General features: G+C 39.4%; 2 protein-coding genes across 3 annotated transcripts in view; one reads left to right on the forward strand and one right to left on the reverse strand.

Annotated features, from left to right (window-relative positions):
* Positions 1-14084, reverse strand: part of CFAP77 (cilia and flagella associated protein 77) — a 181950-nt gene extending 167866 nt beyond the window's left edge. Inside the window, exon 1 of one of the 2 annotated variants that reach the window (XM_020973544.2) lies at positions 13619-14081. In XM_020973544.2, the coding sequence (XP_020829203.1) occupies positions 13619-13825 (207 nt within the window). In that variant the 5' untranslated portion in view covers positions 13826-14081. Of the gene's footprint in view, positions 1-13618 lie in introns of both variants that reach the window. The other variant, XM_020973545.2, reaches the window with a different exon arrangement.
* A 2035-nt stretch (positions 14085-16119) lies between these two features.
* The window catches only part of TTF1 (transcription termination factor 1), a 35536-nt gene continuing 33658 nt past the window's right edge, over positions 16120-17997 (forward strand). The window contains 1 exon segment of the mRNA XM_078149977.1: positions 16120-16228. The gene's annotated coding sequence lies outside the window, so the exon portion shown is untranslated.

The following is a 17997-nucleotide window of genomic DNA, read 5'->3' on the forward strand; positions in this document are numbered from 1 at the left end:
GTGGGGGCTTGTTTTGACTTCTAATAAAAAATATTGAGCATGCGATAAATACACTGCAGTTACCAGTTAATTTGCCCATTTCCTGAAAAGAAGATGGTTGTGTTTTCCTCGAGGCAACTAGCAAGAGCCTAAATTTATGGGGTTTTTTGTTACTGGTTTTTCTTTGCCATGAGTTCTCAGAGGTGGCACAAACCACCTTGTGGACGGCCCTTGGGTATTCTATGGTCTTTTGCTTTCTTGGGCTTTGCCCTGAACATTCTCCAGTGTCAGTCTTCCCCATGTAATGTAATGTGTCAGAGATTCAGCTCTTTCAGATTAGAAGACTATTAGATTTAAGGTTACCTTCAGCAGAACTAAGTGCCAAGGCCACTGAATACTGTTGAAGGTCACAGGAGAATGTGCTGATCTTTATTCTCCTACTTCTCATCCTTCTCTTTCTTCTCTTCCTTTTCTCCTCCCCTCTTCCTCCTTTTCTCTTTTTTCTCCCCTTCTCTTCTTCCTCATTCTCTTCCTGTTCCTCTGCCCCTTCTCCTTATTCTCCTCATCCTTCTTCTCTTTATTTTTCTTCTCCTCTTCCATCTGATCCTCCTCCTCCTGACCTCTCTCCTTCTGTCCTTCTCCAGGATAGGACCATTGGCAGTCACCTTAAGTGGTGTGTTAGGAGTTTGAAGTGAGGATGAAAGGGGAGGAAGGGTAAGAGTGAGCTTACGTAGGTGTCTTCTCTCTCTGTCACGGGTGTGTTTGTGTGTGTGTGTGTGTGTGCGCGCACGAGACCTTTGCTTTAATCTGGTCTAGACAATGTATTCAAAAATGAGACTAGCTGTGTGACCCTGGGCAAGTCACTTAACCCCATTGCCTAACCAAAAAAACAAAAACAAAAACCAAAAATGAGCTCTGGCTTTTGCCTTCTTTCTCCTCTTTCTGGGATAGCTAGTCACTTCCATCTAATTCTTCTACTTATTTGAGGCTGAGAACTCTGGGAAGAGAATGACTAATCTAGTAGATAGAGCATCATGGAAGACTGGGATCAGAAAATTTGTGTCTTAGCCCCAATACTATCTAATACTGGTCCACTGATGTGGGCAAATCACCTGACCTTTCCACTCCCTAGTTTCTTCATCTATAAAATAGGCGAATATCTGACAAGAATGCTATGAGTGTAACAATGACCAAGAAGTGAAAGCATTTTGAACTCTTCTGGAGAAAGGTATCATTCAGTTCAACAGAAATGTATTAGGCACCTAAAATATGCAAGGCCCTGGACTGGAACAGAAACTACAAAAGTGAAAAATGATACAATCTCTGTCCTCAAGGAGCTTACAGTTTAATGGGGAAAGGGGAAAAGGGATATACACACAAAAAACTTTGATGCAAGACAGTCTATGGATATATGTGATTCCTTTAACATACAGAATAAGTATACCTGGGCATTCTTCTGGGATTGTTATGCAGCCTTTTGGGAAAGCCAGGCAAAGTGTTCTCAAGATTTTGAGGGAGGAGAAATTAGTAGGGGGAAAAGGGAATGTAGACCATATGAAGCAAAACAATAAGAAATATGGCTGGGCCATATGGCTGGGTTACAGCCAAGTTGTGTAAGGGCCTTAATGTCTGAAGCCAAGAACTTATAAATTCAAGGCATTACTATTTTTACAGTATTGCTATTTTTGGAAATGAAGTGGAAAAAAATAGTGGCCAGCCTCTGGCTCCATGATTCCCACTGGACTGCAACAGTCCACTAGTCTTTGATTTTACAACACATTCCTTTCCCTACATATAACATGTGCTTTAAAAAAAAAAGTTCAGATTCATTGTACTGTGAGAATTTCATCTTATCTCTTGAGATTGAAGGGTCTTGGACCTCTTACAAGATCATCTAGTCTGACCAACTCACGTTTTAGAAGAAGAAACTGAGGGCCAGACTAAGAAAAAGTGATTTGTCCCAGGTCACACAGGTAGTTTCTGGCAGTCGGAGCTAAATCCTGGGTATGTTGTAATCTCGGTTCCACTGGACTACATTATCTCTTTAAACTTGGGATACCTTAAGATGTTCAAAAGACAGAGACAGGAATTAGTACCTGTAGCTTCTTTTGATTACAGTTAGTTTAGTAGGATGAACAAACTTGGTTACACATTTACTATTCATCACTTTCTAACGTATAAATCTTCTTTAGTTTCTCCAAAAGGTTGCATGACAATCTCAGGGAAAAGCCCAGGCATATATAGTTCATACATTAACAAATTATATACTTCATTAGATTGACTTGGAACACTGTAAAAATTTTGTTTTACATTGAGAATGAGGTGATTTTACTCCTCAATTATTAGGGTATTTGAGGGGTTTTGCTGACAAGTAGCATCAGAAAGGCATCAGAGTTAAGACCTTTAAGAAATCCTAAGATAATTAAGAGGGGCAGCTAGGTTGCACAGTGGATAGAGCACTGAACTTGGAATCGGGAAGACTCATCTTCATTAGTTCAAATCTGGCCTCCGATACTTATTAGCTGTGTGACCCTGGACAAGTCACGTAACCCTGTTTTCCTCAGTTCGTCATCTGTAAAACAAGCTGGAGAAGGAAATGGCAAACCACTCCAGGATCTTTGCTAAGAAAACCCTAAATAGGGTCATGAAGAGTTGGAAATGACTGAAAACAACTGAACAACAACAATAAAATAATAATTAAAAATTTCTGGTCTGTCTGCCGTTCCCTGGATTTACCTGGCTCATTCCTGAGTTAATAAAGAAACGTATCCCTCCTTGAAATACTTTCTCCCCATCCTCTCTGCTTATCTGAATCCTATCCATTCCTTCAAGGCCCAACTCATGCTCTACCTCTTCCAAGAAGTTTTCCCTGACCACCTCAGCCCATAGGGATATCTTCCTCCTCTGGAATACTAAGGCACTTTTTGCCCTTACCCCTTATTTGGCACTTCACACACTACCTTGTAGTGTTAATTTAATTTTTATGCGTATGTGTATGTTTCTTCATTCAACTAGTCCATAAGACACTTAAGGACAAGGGACCATATCCTTCTGTTTTTCCTCAATGATCTTTAGGGACAGTCATAAAGGAAGTTCGGATACATTCCTACCACATATCAATTCAACAATGACAATTCAAGGTAGTGATGCACTGCTAAATTCATTGGTAGAGCTGTCCAACTACAAGAAATTTTCCAACAATGTGGAATTTCCTGAATGAGACATTTACTCAAGAGTGCTGCCATTCCAATGTCCCATTAAAGTGCTGGATCTTTGTGAGACCATGATATTTAGATCCTTGCCAACTCCTGCTTTGCCTTTGATGAAACAGCCCTGCCATTGTTGAATACTAATGATTCTGAATGTCTTTAGTAGTATACCTTGAAATCAAAGAGCCTTTGATTCCTTATTTCCATTGTCCTTAGCAAATAAACATAGATTTTCATGCATACAAAGACATTCACCTTGTATGTCTAGGTTCCTCCAGCCTCACAAATATGTATTGTTTGGTTCACATAAAAAGATCAAAAATCCCTCTCTCTTGCTCTTTATGTATTTTCTCCAATCCTTTTTGCCAAATAATTCTCTATTCACTGTGCTGCTAATGTTGACCTCTCTGTTCACTGACCCATGTTAGTCAATTTCAAGACTGAACCCTGATGTGCCTTTAAATTATTGGGTGGAAAATAAGGAAATACAGCTGTTTCCTTTGTAAAGAGCATTTATTTACTTGTCTGAAATGCTGTATTTATCTCTACAATGTCAGTATAAGATCTAGGCTGGTGATAGAGCCCGCTGGGAGTTTAATTTCTAGGGTACCAAATAATTTATGTTTTAAATCTTAGATTAGTTCATGCTGAGAAAAAAAACCCTTGGAAGTTGGTGGGCTGGTGAAACAACACTCGCATGCCAGTCTAGTGATTACTCAACAAGCCAGCCCCACATTCATTTATTTATCTAATGAATTATTGAACTGCACCGTATGGGTTTCTAGAAACACATTTTTAAAAAGCCACAGCACGAGTGGCTGGAGAGGACAAACCTTATATAAATTCTGGCAAACTTGTGTAAGCCATATCATAAATGGGAAATAAATTGATTTTAAAAGCAATGAGGGGTGACTCAAAACAGCTGTGGAATTTAGTCTTCATCTCCAAGGGAAGGGTCTGGGAGATGGTTAACAAGCAGAGGATATAGATACTATTAAAATGCACTCTGCCCTATTTCTCTATCTTTACCTAGGGGTTTCCTGAGCCTTTGGGCTATGGGTGAAATACAAGTCTATTTGCCAAATGCTTGTTTTCTTAGCTTAGTAATAATATAGGTTGTAAGAGAAAGAGATGGTGACAACGACAGCTTAACCAATTATGGACAGTGATGCAAAACATCATTAGGAATGTATCCAGGTCCTGTCAGTTTAAACATATGTATTTAATATGTATGGGTACATATAGACACACATACACATATATCTATAGAGCTGGTTAAAAAAAAATAGGAAAAATTTGTCTTCCTGAAGGGAAGAGAAGGGAAAGGAAGAGAAGGACAAATTCCGTCTTAGCATAGTGCCTGGCACGTAGTAAGGTGCTTAATAAATGCCTTCATTCATTCATTCATGTTCTTTGAGGACTAGGAGTATAATGATTTTTATCACTTCTGTGTCCTTAGCACAATGACCTTTACATAATAAGCTCTTAAATGTTAGCTGAATAGGCAAGTACAAATTAATCAATCAACAAGCACTTATGCACCTACTATGTGCCAAAAAAGGAAGAAAGAAGAGTGGAAGGAAAGAGGAGAGGGAGGAAAGAATTGATTGGAGGTTTCCAATCTACCAGATAGGAACTTTGCCAACTTCCTATTTGTGATACCTAAACAAATGCAACACTGGGGCCGAGACTGACAGTTTTTGTTTTTTTGCCAACCAGAGCCAACTAATACACCGGTAAGCAGCTTTCAGCACTATTGACCACCCTCTCCTGGGCATGTTCTCTTCCCTTGCTTTCCTTGCCCCTTTTCTCTACCAATTCTTCCTTTCATTCACCCCGTTAAGTTTCCTTTTCCCCTTGGTGAATTAAACACTGAAAGTAACAATGTTTGAGGAATCTGATGAAGTTTGTTGCTGACCATGTTTTTCTTTCCTTCCTTCTGCTATTTTCATCAAAATTTATGTTTTATTTCTTTACTTATTTTTAAGTTTCATTGCTATCTTTTATTTCCATATTATAGTCATTTCCTAATATAAAACCCCTCCTTAAACTCTCTTTTGTAACCAATTAAAACCTTCAAGCAAAAACAAATGAAACAATCCCACTGGCAGCTTAAATAACATTCCGCTCCTGAGGTCACTCCCCTTTCCTCTCTACCTAAGAAGGGGATCTGCAAGCTTTCTCTCAACAACTAAACTATAATTTCCAATAGGGTTATGTCAGATTTCTTTGCAACACATCACTGGGCAAATAACGGGTACTCAATTAGAAACAGAAAGTGTGCGTCAACAATTGTTCTGGAGCACCAAGATTTGTCACTGTAATCAAAGACTTAGAGCTGGACAAGACCTTGGAGACTGCCTAAAACAACCTCCTCATTTTACAGATGAGGCACTGAGGCACACAGAGGCCTACAGAGACTGAATGTCTTTTATACATTTGTATTTTCCTGTTGATGTTTGTTTTAAATTGAAAACTCCAAGAAAGATAGGCCTATGTTTCCACAGAAATTTATTATTGACTTGTCCTTGGTCACACAGGTAGTAACTAGTCAAACTGAGATATGAAGCCAAGTCCTCACATTCCAAATCCTGCAGGCTTTCCACTGTTCCACAAGTTGGACATACTTTGTGTTATGCTTGTTTATATTATTGCAGTCATTGTGTTGTCTGCCTTCTACTTGCTTCAGTCTGAATTAGCTGATGCAAGCTTTCTATGATTCCCTGAATTACTTCATGTTCACCACCTCTTAGGGCACAATAGTATTCCATTATATTCAGATACTACAATTTGTTCAGTCATTCCGCAATCAACTGTCTACCATGTTTCCAATTTTTTTTTATTATTACCCCCAAAAATGCTTCTGTGAATATTTTGGTACATATAGGATCTTGCTTTTTCTCTTTAGCCTCATTCACTGGATGAAAGAGTGTGAACAGAATTTTCTAGAATAATTCCAAATTGTTTCCCAGAACAGTTGGATGAAATGACAGCTTTACCAGCACTGTATCAGTGTCCCTCTCTTCCCACAGCCCTTCCAACATTGCTTCCATTTTTTATTGCCTTGTCATTTTGATGGGTACAAGGTGAACCTTTAGAGTAATTTTAATTTGCATTTCTCTTATTATTAGTGATTTGGAACATTTTTCATAGAGCTGTTGATAGTTTGCACTTCTTTTGAAAACTCTTTGTTCATATCCTTTGATAGTGGTGTTTTTGAAGACAGGATGAGAGTAATATATTTTCCCACTACATTCATACATAATGTAAGTATTTCATTCACTGAGCTGACATGTTTTTTGGATATTTGTTACAGATTGAATGTCTTTTTATACATCTGTATTTTCCTGTTGGTGTTTGTTTTAGATTGAAAACTCCAAGAAAGATAGGCCTATGTTTCCATAGAGTACCCATCACTGTGGTATCATCTTGTAGGCCCTGAATAAATGCTTTCTGTTCACCATAAGGGTAGATAATAGCAAAGTTAATTTTCATCAAGTAGAACTGAAGTTATGATGAAGATTTCACTGCTGATTATGTACCTCAGAAGTACTTGCTTCTGTATAAATGCTAAGGTTGAATCTATTCTCTGTTTTTCTAAATCTTATCTACTCGTCCTTTAAGGACCAATTCAAATCCTACTTCTCCAGGAAGCCTTCTATGACTATTCCAATCAGAATAATCTCTCTCTCCTTTGGACTTAAAGAACCTATAAAATGTGCCACTCTTTGGCATTTAACCATGATTTCTCATAATATCTCATTTATTGTTGGTTAACATCTTAGGTGTGTATCTATGCAGATCATTTTGCCAACTAACTTGTAAGCTCCGTGTTATCTTCCTAAGTGCAAAATTCATTGACTCAACACATCAATCTTAAAAAGTGGGTAGTTCTCAATTTGTAATGAATGATAAGTTCTACTCTGTTGCCTCTTTATGGCATCAAGGTGAGTGACCTGGGTTCTTGAAGGCCATTCAGTGGAGCACAAATCCTGGAAACTCCCACCAAGTTGGAAAGTCTCAAATATGGCCCTAGTAATAGATTGTAGTAATAGTAATAGACCAGCCTAACTAAGTTTGGAGAGATGTTCATCACCAAGTTGGTCATAGGGAAAACAGATAAGGATATAAGCATTTATTAAATGCCTACAATGTCCCAAGCCATTTACAAATATTATCTCATTTCATTCTCACAAAAACCCTGGATGGTAGGTGCTATTATTATCTTCTTTTTTCAATTGAGGAAACTAAGTTAGACAGAGATTAAATAACTTGTCCAGAGTCACACAGCTAGTCAGTGTCTGAGGCTAGATTTGAATTCAGGTCTTTTTGTTTCTAGAACCAGCGCTCTATTCACTGTAACTTCTAGCTGCCTACCTCATTGGGTACTGATTCTTTTAGCCATGGCAGCTCTGAAACACCATCTACTAAATCGAAGAGGAGTTGTAGTCTATACTAGTGGAGGGAGTATCCACACTGACAAAATAACAGTTACCTGAAGCAAAAGTAGAGCAAAATGACATTTGGATATGATTCATTCAGGAAGTATTTGGTGAATATTAGATTGTAAGTTCATTGAGGGTAGGCACTATTTTTTACCTCTTTTTACATCACCAGCACTTAGCACAGTGTCTGGTACATAGTAAATGGCTAATAAATGCTTAGTGAATTGAATTGAATACCTGTTCTGACTAGCACCATATAAATTACTTCAATGACGTGGCCAATCTGACTTATTTAATTAATTTATTGATTTTTATTGCAGCCAAAAGACCATGGGTCTGGGACTAGGGGCCAAGATACCTAGGGCTTAGCCTCAGCTTTGTTGCTTACTTGCTATGAGATATATTTGGAAGGTTATATCACCACCATGGGCTTCAGTATTCCCATCTGCAAAATGAGGGGGTTAGACTAGATCATGATCTCTAAGGTCCCTCTCCAGTTTTGACATTCAATGGTTCTATAATCATTACAATCATAACATCAGTTCACATTCATATAGTGCTCTAAGGTTTGCATAGCACTTTATACGTATTTTTCTCATTCGTTTCTACGGTTCTGTTTCATAAATGCAACACTACATAATTGTGACATAAACCCCACTGAAAAACAGAAGCAGTAATAAATTATGAAAAAATCTGGTTCATGATCATATGCACTTTCTAAAGATGCTGTATTCAATAAATCCCACATCTATACATAGACTGTTACATCTCCAGAACAACTGAAGCTAGTATCTGTCAGAGCTAACCAAGAAGTCTCTCCCCATGATTGTATTGACAGGATATCATCTGAGCTCTAGTGGCAGGAAAGTTGCATTACTGATGAGTTCTCTGAAGGAGTGTTGAAGGGGATTGTAACCAGGTTCTATGTTGAGTCATTGCATTCTGGGAAACCGGGAATTGTGCATTTTAATGGCCCAGCTTTTTCTTTATTTAATTCTGTTCTCTACAGAGGGTCACAAGTGAAGTGAAACTAGCCTTGTACACCACTTTATAAAATGTGGTACAAGACTTTTCTAAAAAAGGGAATATTTACTTAACTTTATCCCAAGAATGCAGAGTATCATTTAACAGATTTTTGTCTTTTAAAAATTATCTATTTTATATGTCTTAATTTTTTAAGCTTCCTTAAATCTCTTTTAGAAGTAGATATTGTATAAAACCTAAGCAACAAAATAAATAACAACCACCGCTTAATTAGCACTGTATCTTGGAAAAGACTTACATCGGGTACTACCTCTTAAGTCAAGCCTTCCTTGATTTCCACCCCATCTCCTTCTTCCTTCCTCAAATTACCATGTATATATTTATCTCTGTACTCTCCTACCCCTACCCCACTGGAATGTAAGCTTCTTATGGGTAGAGACTATTCTGATTTTATCTTTGCATCTGCAGGGCCAAACACAATGTTTTGTACACAGAAGGTGCTTAATAAATGTTTGCTGAATAAATTTTAACCATTCCCAGTTCTGTGAAACACCCAGCTGACAGAGCTAAATGGCCAGTGAGGTCCCGTGCAACTCTGAAATTCTGTGACTCAGTCATTTCAGCAAAATAAACAAATTGTACTTTGATATCATGTAGACAGTTAATTACTTACTGGTTGGTTGCCCCAGTTGTTCTTTTACTCTGCTTTTCACTGACTCCTGTAGAAACAGCCTTTAATAACTGGCAAGTTATTAATGTGCATCTTGCTAAATTCCCTGGGCATTTACTAGCAATGTTGGATTTATTCCATCAGTGGTCTAACATTCTAAATGAAAAAATGAGCCCCTTTTTAAGAAGAAACAATCAATCAACCAACCAAATCAACATATTCTCCTAAATAAGCGATAGTATTTGCAGGGTGTCATACTATTCCAACATGTACCTGCTTCCAAATCCCAATGTGCATAGACAAATCACATTCAGGGGTTCCAACACTGTTTGCAAGAGAAAGCCAAGTCAAAGAGCATAGACTATCTGCCTCATCCCAAAGGAAGACATACAAAGACAATCTAGTTTTATGTTACTAAATATGCCAAGCTAAAGAAAATGCCAGTGAATTATGACATTTCAATTAAGAAAAACAAAAATCCCCAAATCTGACAATTTAATTTTGAAAGAAAAGAGAAAACACCTTTGAACTGACTTTCAGTTTTAATTTGTTGTTGTTATTGTTGTTGTTTTTTAAACCATAAAGCTTTGGTGGCTCTGCCACTAATCAGCTGTGTGGCCTTGGGCAAGCTGCTTAAGGTGTTCTGGGCCTCAGTTTCCTCCTTTATGAAATGAAGACTCTGGATTAGTGGTCTCTAGTGTTCTTCCAGCTCCCAAATTCTCTGATTCTATTTTCCTCTTTTGGGCCAAAGTACAAAATCTCATAAGAGGAGATAAAGAGAGAAATGTTGACAATCTCTTAATTAGTATCATAGGAAGGCGCCATTAGGCTCTGTGGTCACTGCAACTCAGGAAGCTTGGGGAAGAATGAAAAGGGAGATGCTGCCCCCATGAGGACAAAAATGAAAATTTGTTAATTCAATTATGAGCAGTCAGCCTGAATATATGAAAGCCCCGAGCCAGGTTTAACTTTGACCAAGGCAAACAATCCTTCCCTTTTCAGTTCTCTACTTCAGTACTTGTACATATTAAAAAAAAAAAAAGCTTAGACCAGGAAACTCCTTCTACCATGCAGAATTGCAACTCTGGGTTTTAAAGCTGTGGTTCTCACTCTAATATCTCTAAGACCTTTTCAGAGGCTCCATAAGTTCAAAACTGTTCTCATAATACTAGGATGTTTTCATTTCTAATAAGGTAAATGTCAATAGCTATAACCTTCACAAACAAAAGCTCTTCGAGTCTTCGGGGGATCCTCAATAATTTTTAAGAGTGTACTGTAGTTCTGAGACCAAAAAGTTTGAGAATCCATGTCTTATGCAGGTTCCCCACCCCTGTTAGAGAGTTACAGAGTAAACTAGTGTTAAGTGACTTGCCTAGGGTCATACAGCCAGCATGTGTCAGAGATCTTAATCCAAACCTTCCTAACTTTGCCACATTGCCCCTTTTCAATTCAGTATTTCAAGAAGGCCCACTGCCTTCCCTCCCACCTACCCAACTGAAATTTTTCTGCACCTTCTAGTAGATGGTCTTTGGGAGTTTTGAAAGCAGAAAAGTTCCTCATCCTATAGAGATGAGCCTTTCTGAGCCAACAGGAAGCTGATCCTCAAATAACAGACATCCCTGGACCCCTCCTGGGAGTTTTTCCAGGCCCTGCCAGAGAGCTTGTGGCCCATGGACTTAGCTTTTAAAAATCTACGGTCGCTTCCATAAAGGCATTGGAAGAGTACTCTGGTGGAAGTATTTATGATCTAGTAAGCAAAATTCTCTTTCATAGAGTATGGTGGACAGAAATACCAATGAGTCAGCAATTCTCTTTCCCTTCCTTTTCTTTTCCTCACCCTCCAACCCTAGTTTGGAGATTGGGAATGAAGTTTTTGGTCTGTGATAGAAGCCGTTAAGTTGGTGCCATCCAAAGGGCAAAAACTTTAATTCTATATTTAGTCAGTCTTTTTAATTTAAAACATATGTGTGTGTATATACATATATATATGTGTATATATATGTATATACACATATATATGTATATATATATACATACACATATATACATATACATACATACACCCACACATATATAACTTCCAAGTACCTCTAACTTGATAATTAATTATAAATGGCCTTTGCTTCAGTATTTCAAATAGAGTATGGGTACTTCTTTCATGGGTACAGATCAAAACCTCTTCTACACCTTAGCTAGAAAGCTTCATGAATTGCTTTGTTCCAAGTGAGTCATCACCTGGTGGCCAGCCCTTTGGTGATGAACTTCTCTGAACTTAGCTAGAACGGGGATATAGAATCTGTCTTCAGGACTATAATTAATATTTTTCCAGGTTACTAGGAACCACAAGAGCATGAAGTCCACTGGCACAGCTTTCAAGAACCCCGAGTCACCTCCATTCCATAATGAAGCATCAGAGAGAAGATCAGAGGATCAGCTTTAAAGCTGGAGGGACCTTCAAGGGAAGATTTTCATCCCTTTATATTGAGAAAGAGGGAATTGATACTCGATTTACTAGTGGCTTTGTGCAACAAAAGCAATTGCCCATCTATTAGAGTAATATTTTACCAAACAGTAATTTTTAAATGGGTTTGATTCTGCCCTTTGATCTATGGCAAAGCTATGTTAGCCAAGCCTGATCATACTTAAAACCATTCTGTCATAAAACTAGTCTGGCCCTCTAGCCTTCTAAACTCTTTCTGATGGTGGTAACTTTATTCACTTTGAGATCAACATAGATCTATCTTCATAGTCATAGCTTATTTAAGTATCACAGCTGATCTACATCCAGAGAAAGAATTATGGAGTCTGAATGTAGATCAAAGCATACTATTTTTACCTTTTTCTGTGGTTTTTCCCTTTTGTTCTGTTTCTTCTTTCACAATATGACTCATGTCTAACATATATTTAACATGATTGCACCTGTATAACCTATATCAGATTGCTTGCTGTCTTGGGGAAGGAGAGAGGGAGAAAAATTTGGAACACAAAATCTTATAAAAACTGAATGTTGAAAACTATCTTTACATGTAATTGGAAAAAATAAAATGCTATTTGAAAAAGAATTATGGCTGGTGGGCCAACGTAGGGGGACCAGAATGAGGGGTCATCTAGTTCCATCTCCTCATTTTACAAATGAGAAAACTGAGGCCCAGTAAAATGAAGTAAGATCAGCCCCAATAAGGTCAAGGTTACATAGATGGTTAGTGGAAAAATAGCAATTAGAATCCAGGTTCTCTGACTCTCAGCACAATCATCTTTCAGTACCTATTGGGCATAGAGACAATGCTTAGCATTCCAAATTTACATAGGTCTGTAAGCACAGGTGATTAAAGTACAGGGCTAATGAAGCCAAGGCTCCTAATACAGAGAAAAACTGTTTAGGGGCTTTAGGTAACATACCTCCTTAGCAGCATTTCAAATGTAAGCTAAGTTTGAACATTCTTAAAAGCATGCTGCTCTCTAGTGGTTAAAGCCTAAATTGGTTCTGTGACTTTATGCACCAGTAACCAACACAAAGCATATTCAATGTCAACTTCATGTTTCCTGCTTTGCAGCCTGAAATGTTTTTAGGGTGATTTTTAAGGTGAGAGAGCTTGGCATGATAGATATAGTGGAGTCAGAAGGCCAGGTTTCAAACCTCATTTCTGACACATACTTAGCTGTCTGTGACAGAGCAAATCACTTAACTGCTAGATGTATTAAGTAACTCCTTAGGATTTGCCTACTAAGGAGTTCCTACAAAGGGAGTTGTGACTTGCTGTTAATGAAGGGAGCTTCCACACTGGGAGTTTCCTGCCCTGCTAAAATCACAGATCCTTCTTTATTCTGGTACTCCCTTCATGTGATGCACTGTGAAAGGAAATTGATGAACAGTATTTGCTAACTTGCCAGGCAAGCTCAGACTCCAGTACACATTGCTAACAAAAAACAAACATATATAGCATAGGGCTAATATATAGCTGCTGCTCAATAAACGTTTGTTGAATGTAAATGAAGCGCTTAACCTTATGTTAAGTAAGGTACTTTACACTTCCCTCTTTTTCTTTGTTGAATGAATAAAGCAACATTTGTAAGACATACTTAGCATGTGCTCAGTCCTGGCTTTAAATCCAGTGTATAGCCCTGGGTAAGTTAGTTAGCCTTCTTAGCCTCGGTTTCCTTAACTGTGAGATAGAGTTAATAACGCTTGCACTACCTCTCACAGGGGTGTTGCAAGGAAAGTACTTTTGTAAACCTTAAAACCTTACATGTGAAGGACTGGAGAAGCAAAAAGACTCTAGACTGGAAGTAGAGAGAAGTCCAAGAACCTGGGTTGTCTAAAGCCTGCTCACCTTTAAGATAAGCGGGTTCTGCAGCATGGAGTCCCTTAAGACCCCCAGCCTCTCATTCTCCATGCCTGGGCGCAGGTCAGCTATGGCCAGGGGGCGCCTCGGAGGGGGGCAGATTTGGCTGACCGTGCGGTAGACTGGCTTCTTCTTCTTCCATCGGGAGGTTTTGGGTTGGGGGGCTTCGGGGGTCTCCACCCCGGAGGCCGCCATCCCTGGAGAATTTCCCAGGAAATGGGCCTGAGAGATCCGTCAAGTGCCGTTTCCCCAGAGTTTACTGCAGGTCCCGTAGCCACTCCTTCTCTGGTTCATGCCACTCAGCCCTCGGGAGGATTGTCCTCAACCATCCTAGTCCGAGAATCCACAAATCACTTCTCTAACACTGGATGGAGCTTTAAGTAACATATTTAAACTTTTCAGTATCTCCAACCTCGTCCCAAAACTAATGCAGAGTAATTCATAGAGGCAAGATAGGAAAGACGACCCCTCTGGAAAGAATGGAATGGCCCGTTTCTATAGCAACAAGACGCCAACAAGACTGAGTTTTCCTCTCCACTTATTTTCGAACATAGAACACTTCACACCAACACTCTTTGACCCCTGCCCCCGAACAGAACTTTAAAGAGCCTCTAACGCATTTAAATGTTCTCCACTATCCTTGGGACAGATTTACACATGGTTGGGTGGTGAGAGAAACACTGACCAGGGGACTCGGGAGACCTGCCACTTAACTCATTTGGGCAAATCACTTCACCCCCCTGTTTGTGCCACATCCGTAAAACGAGGGTTTTAAACTAGAATCTGGTCTCCAAGGTCCCTGTGACGTTCTACGATTCTGTTGTCCTGCCTTTGCTGAGAACTTGCTGTGTGACTCTAGGAAAGTAACTGTGCTTCTCTGGGACTTATTTGCCCCATTAATAAACTAAGAGAGTTGGGCCAAATGATTTGTAAGGTCCTTTCCAGATTCAATTTATTTTTGTAGCTGTGCAACATGGTGTAGTGGTGGTGGTGGTAGTAATAATGATGATGATGATAATGTTAATGATGATATTTTAAGATTTACAAAACACTTTACGTGTGTTATTATCTCATTTATCCTTACAGCAGCCCTGTGAGGTAGGTATTATTATCACCACTATTTTTACAGATGAGAAAACTGAGGCTGGCAGAGGTTAAATAAAGGTTACACAGTAAGTATCTGAGGAAAGATTTGAACTGGCCTCAGTCAGAAATACCTGGGATCAGATTCCACTTCTCTTCTACAGAGAATCCACTATGTCAACCCTAGCAAATCACTTTAACTCTCAACATTCTAGGCAACACTATAAATTGCAGAGAAGAATCAAATCTACATTAGTAGAGCTAGTTCTTGGGATCTTTCTACACAAATTAAATAACATTCCCACTTAAAAACAAATACTCACTTCTGAGTTCCCACCTCCAATACACCTTTGTGGTACCGTTTATATTGCCTTCAGGTAAACTTTTCATAAACAAATATAAAAAATACCCAATTAATACCACTGAACTGTGAATATCCCAAGTCACAGCTATTCTTTTCCTTAATGTTGAACTAACCTTGAGTCCATTCATTCATTCATTCCTACCATTTTTATAAACTGTCTAAATGTACTACAAATTGAATTGCAGATACCATAGCTACGCTGCAAAACCTCAGATATGAAAATAGACAATATCAACAGGAACACTTCTGAAGCAGTCAATGTACAATAAGCCAACATGCAAAAAGTAAGAAATTCAGGCTACATCCCTATGAAGAAAAAAGCCCAGGGTTGTTTCCTGCCCATGCTTTCTCTTAACTGACTAATTTGTAGTTTCCATATAATCTTAGATCATTTGAGCTAAAAGGAACCCTAGTACAAAAAATGTCAGATTTGGAAAGGCTCTTAGATCACAGAATGTTGGAACTGGAAAACTTTAGAACATGTATTGTTAAAGGCAGTGATCGTTCTTTCAGCTACATTCTAGCACAGAAGCTTTCACAAAAAGTAGGTCCATAATGATGACGATAATGATAGCTAGGGGGTATGCTTCCCCCCCCCGGCCCTTGCGCCCCCCCTCTAAAATGCTATAGTCTGCTAAAAGCACTCCTTGGTATGGGGTTCTTAAGTGAATCTTCAGGAAAATCTTTTTTTGTTGTTGTTAACTATATCTCAGTATAATTGGTTTCCTTCGTCATCCTACGTATTTTATTTCAGGAATTTAAAAACATAATTCTGAGGAAAGATCCACAGGCTTCACCAGATGGCCAAAAGAGGCTTAAAGCACACAAAAAAAGACTAAGCACTCCTGGGAAGCTCTTGGTCCATCCCCTAGCGCCTAGGAGGGAACGCACGGCCCATTGAACTGTCTGATTTCTCCAGGCCAGCCATCCCGCTCGCAAGGGTGCTTTAAATAGCGTCCTCCGTTGCCATGGCAGCTACACGTGGCCTGCCGGGCGGGATTCCGGAAAGGGGTGTATGTTTCAGGCGACTTCCGCTTGGGCACTTCCTGGAGAGAACGAAACCTGGCCGTGCTTAGCGACTTGTTAGTCAAAGTAAGTCGGGCTGGGTTTCAGGACCGGTGGCGGGGGCCCCACGACTGAGCACGTTGGAAGTGAGTAACTGCTGTCTTTCAAGACTGAGGGAGGCGCGGTTGGGAACGAACGTTTTCAGTTGTTTATTCTCCCCTTTTGGGGGGTGAGGGGTGGTCTGGAAGCGCAGCGCATGGAAAGAGCTGGGGACTGCTATCCAAGACACATGGGGTCCAGTCCCAGCCCTATCACTCGCTCTCCATGTGACCGTGGAATAAGTCACCCTTACTTCTTTGGCCTTAATTTCATTGATCCGTACAATTTCGAGCAGGCCGGAACCTTAAATCCTATGCAGTGTTAGCCCAGTGCTTGTCCTCATTAATGGGGAAGTCAACATTTATATTACTAGTAACAATAATAATAATAATAGCTAACATTTATATAGCACCTACTGTGCACCAGGTATGGTCTAAGCGCTTTACAATTATTATCTCATTTAGTGGTAGTGGTGGCTAACTTTTAAAATGTATATTATATTTACTTTATATAGCGCCTGCTGTGTGCCAGGCATTGTTCGCTTTTCTCTATTCCTGCCCCCCCCATATGTGCTATTCGCTTTTCAATTGTTATCTCACTAGTAGCAGCAGCAGCTAACATTTGTATAGGGCCTACTATGTGCCAGGCACTGTGCTAAGGGCTTTACAATTATTATCTTATTCGATCCTCACCACGTGGTGCTATTATTATTCCCATATTATAGATGAGGAAACTGAGGCAAACATAGGATAAGAGACTTGCCCAGGGTCACAAGGTTAGTAAGCAAGTGAGGCCGGATTTGAGCTCAGGTCTTCCCCACTCTAGGCTCAGCACTCTTATCTACTCTGCTACATAGGTATCTAAACATCTGTCCTCCCAGTTCAACAGACTCATGGATCTGTCTGCACCTTCACCCCACCTCAATCCTACGCAGAGATGGTCATTGTTATAAATATAGAATGGAAAGGGACATTAGGGGTCATAGCTATCCTCATTTCACAGGTGAGAAAATTGAGGTCCAGAGATGTTAAGTGACTTTTCAGAATGGTAAATGAAGGTAGGATTCCAACCCAGGTCCTCTCACTCAAAATCCAGCATATGATCATAGCACGATAACTTTTGCTTCTGTTGTCCAAAACTGAAATTCTTTTCTTTGATCAAAATCTCCTATCCTTCAATCTCTTTCCTCATTTCTAAACCTGTTGTCCATTTCTTTCAGTTCATTATCCCACCTCTGACCTCACTTCCTTTCCAGTCTATTATGTTTGACCAGTTCAGTCATAAACTATTCATTACCCTTGAATTCCTTATCTCTTAAATAGTCACATTTTCAAGCCCATTTTCCCAGGAATATCCTCAGTGCCCATATGATCCATTCCTACTAACAAGCTGCTAGAGAAAATCATCTGCCCTTTCTGACTGAACTTACTACAAATTTGTGGTTACTAAAACCGGTAGGTCCTCACTGCTGTAGTCTTTTTATTCTTATCTTGTTGGCTCAGTTTCACACTCTACACAGCATACTCCAAACCTTCTTTTTTCTCAAAATTGCTAGTTTCACAAGCCTTTCCTACTTTACTGAAAACGTAGCTCATCTGTGTGAACTCTCTCTTTCCATCTCTCTGACATTTCAGCGTTCCCAGTAACCCCAAACCGAATCAAGTTTGTCATTTCCTTCTCCAGTGGAGTAAAACAACCAGAGGTTAAGTCACTTGCCCAGAGACTGAGGTTGGATTTGAATTCAGATCTTCCTCAGTCCAGGCCCAGCATTCCATCCACTTAGCTGCCTAGCTAGCCTCAAACACAGCCTCCTACA

This window comes from Phascolarctos cinereus, unplaced genomic scaffold (assembly GCF_003287225.1).
Source record: "Phascolarctos cinereus isolate Bilbo 61053 unplaced genomic scaffold, phaCin_HiC Scaffold_2;HRSCAF=192, whole genome shotgun sequence".
NCBI lineage: Eukaryota > Metazoa > Chordata > Mammalia > Diprotodontia > Phascolarctidae > Phascolarctos > Phascolarctos cinereus.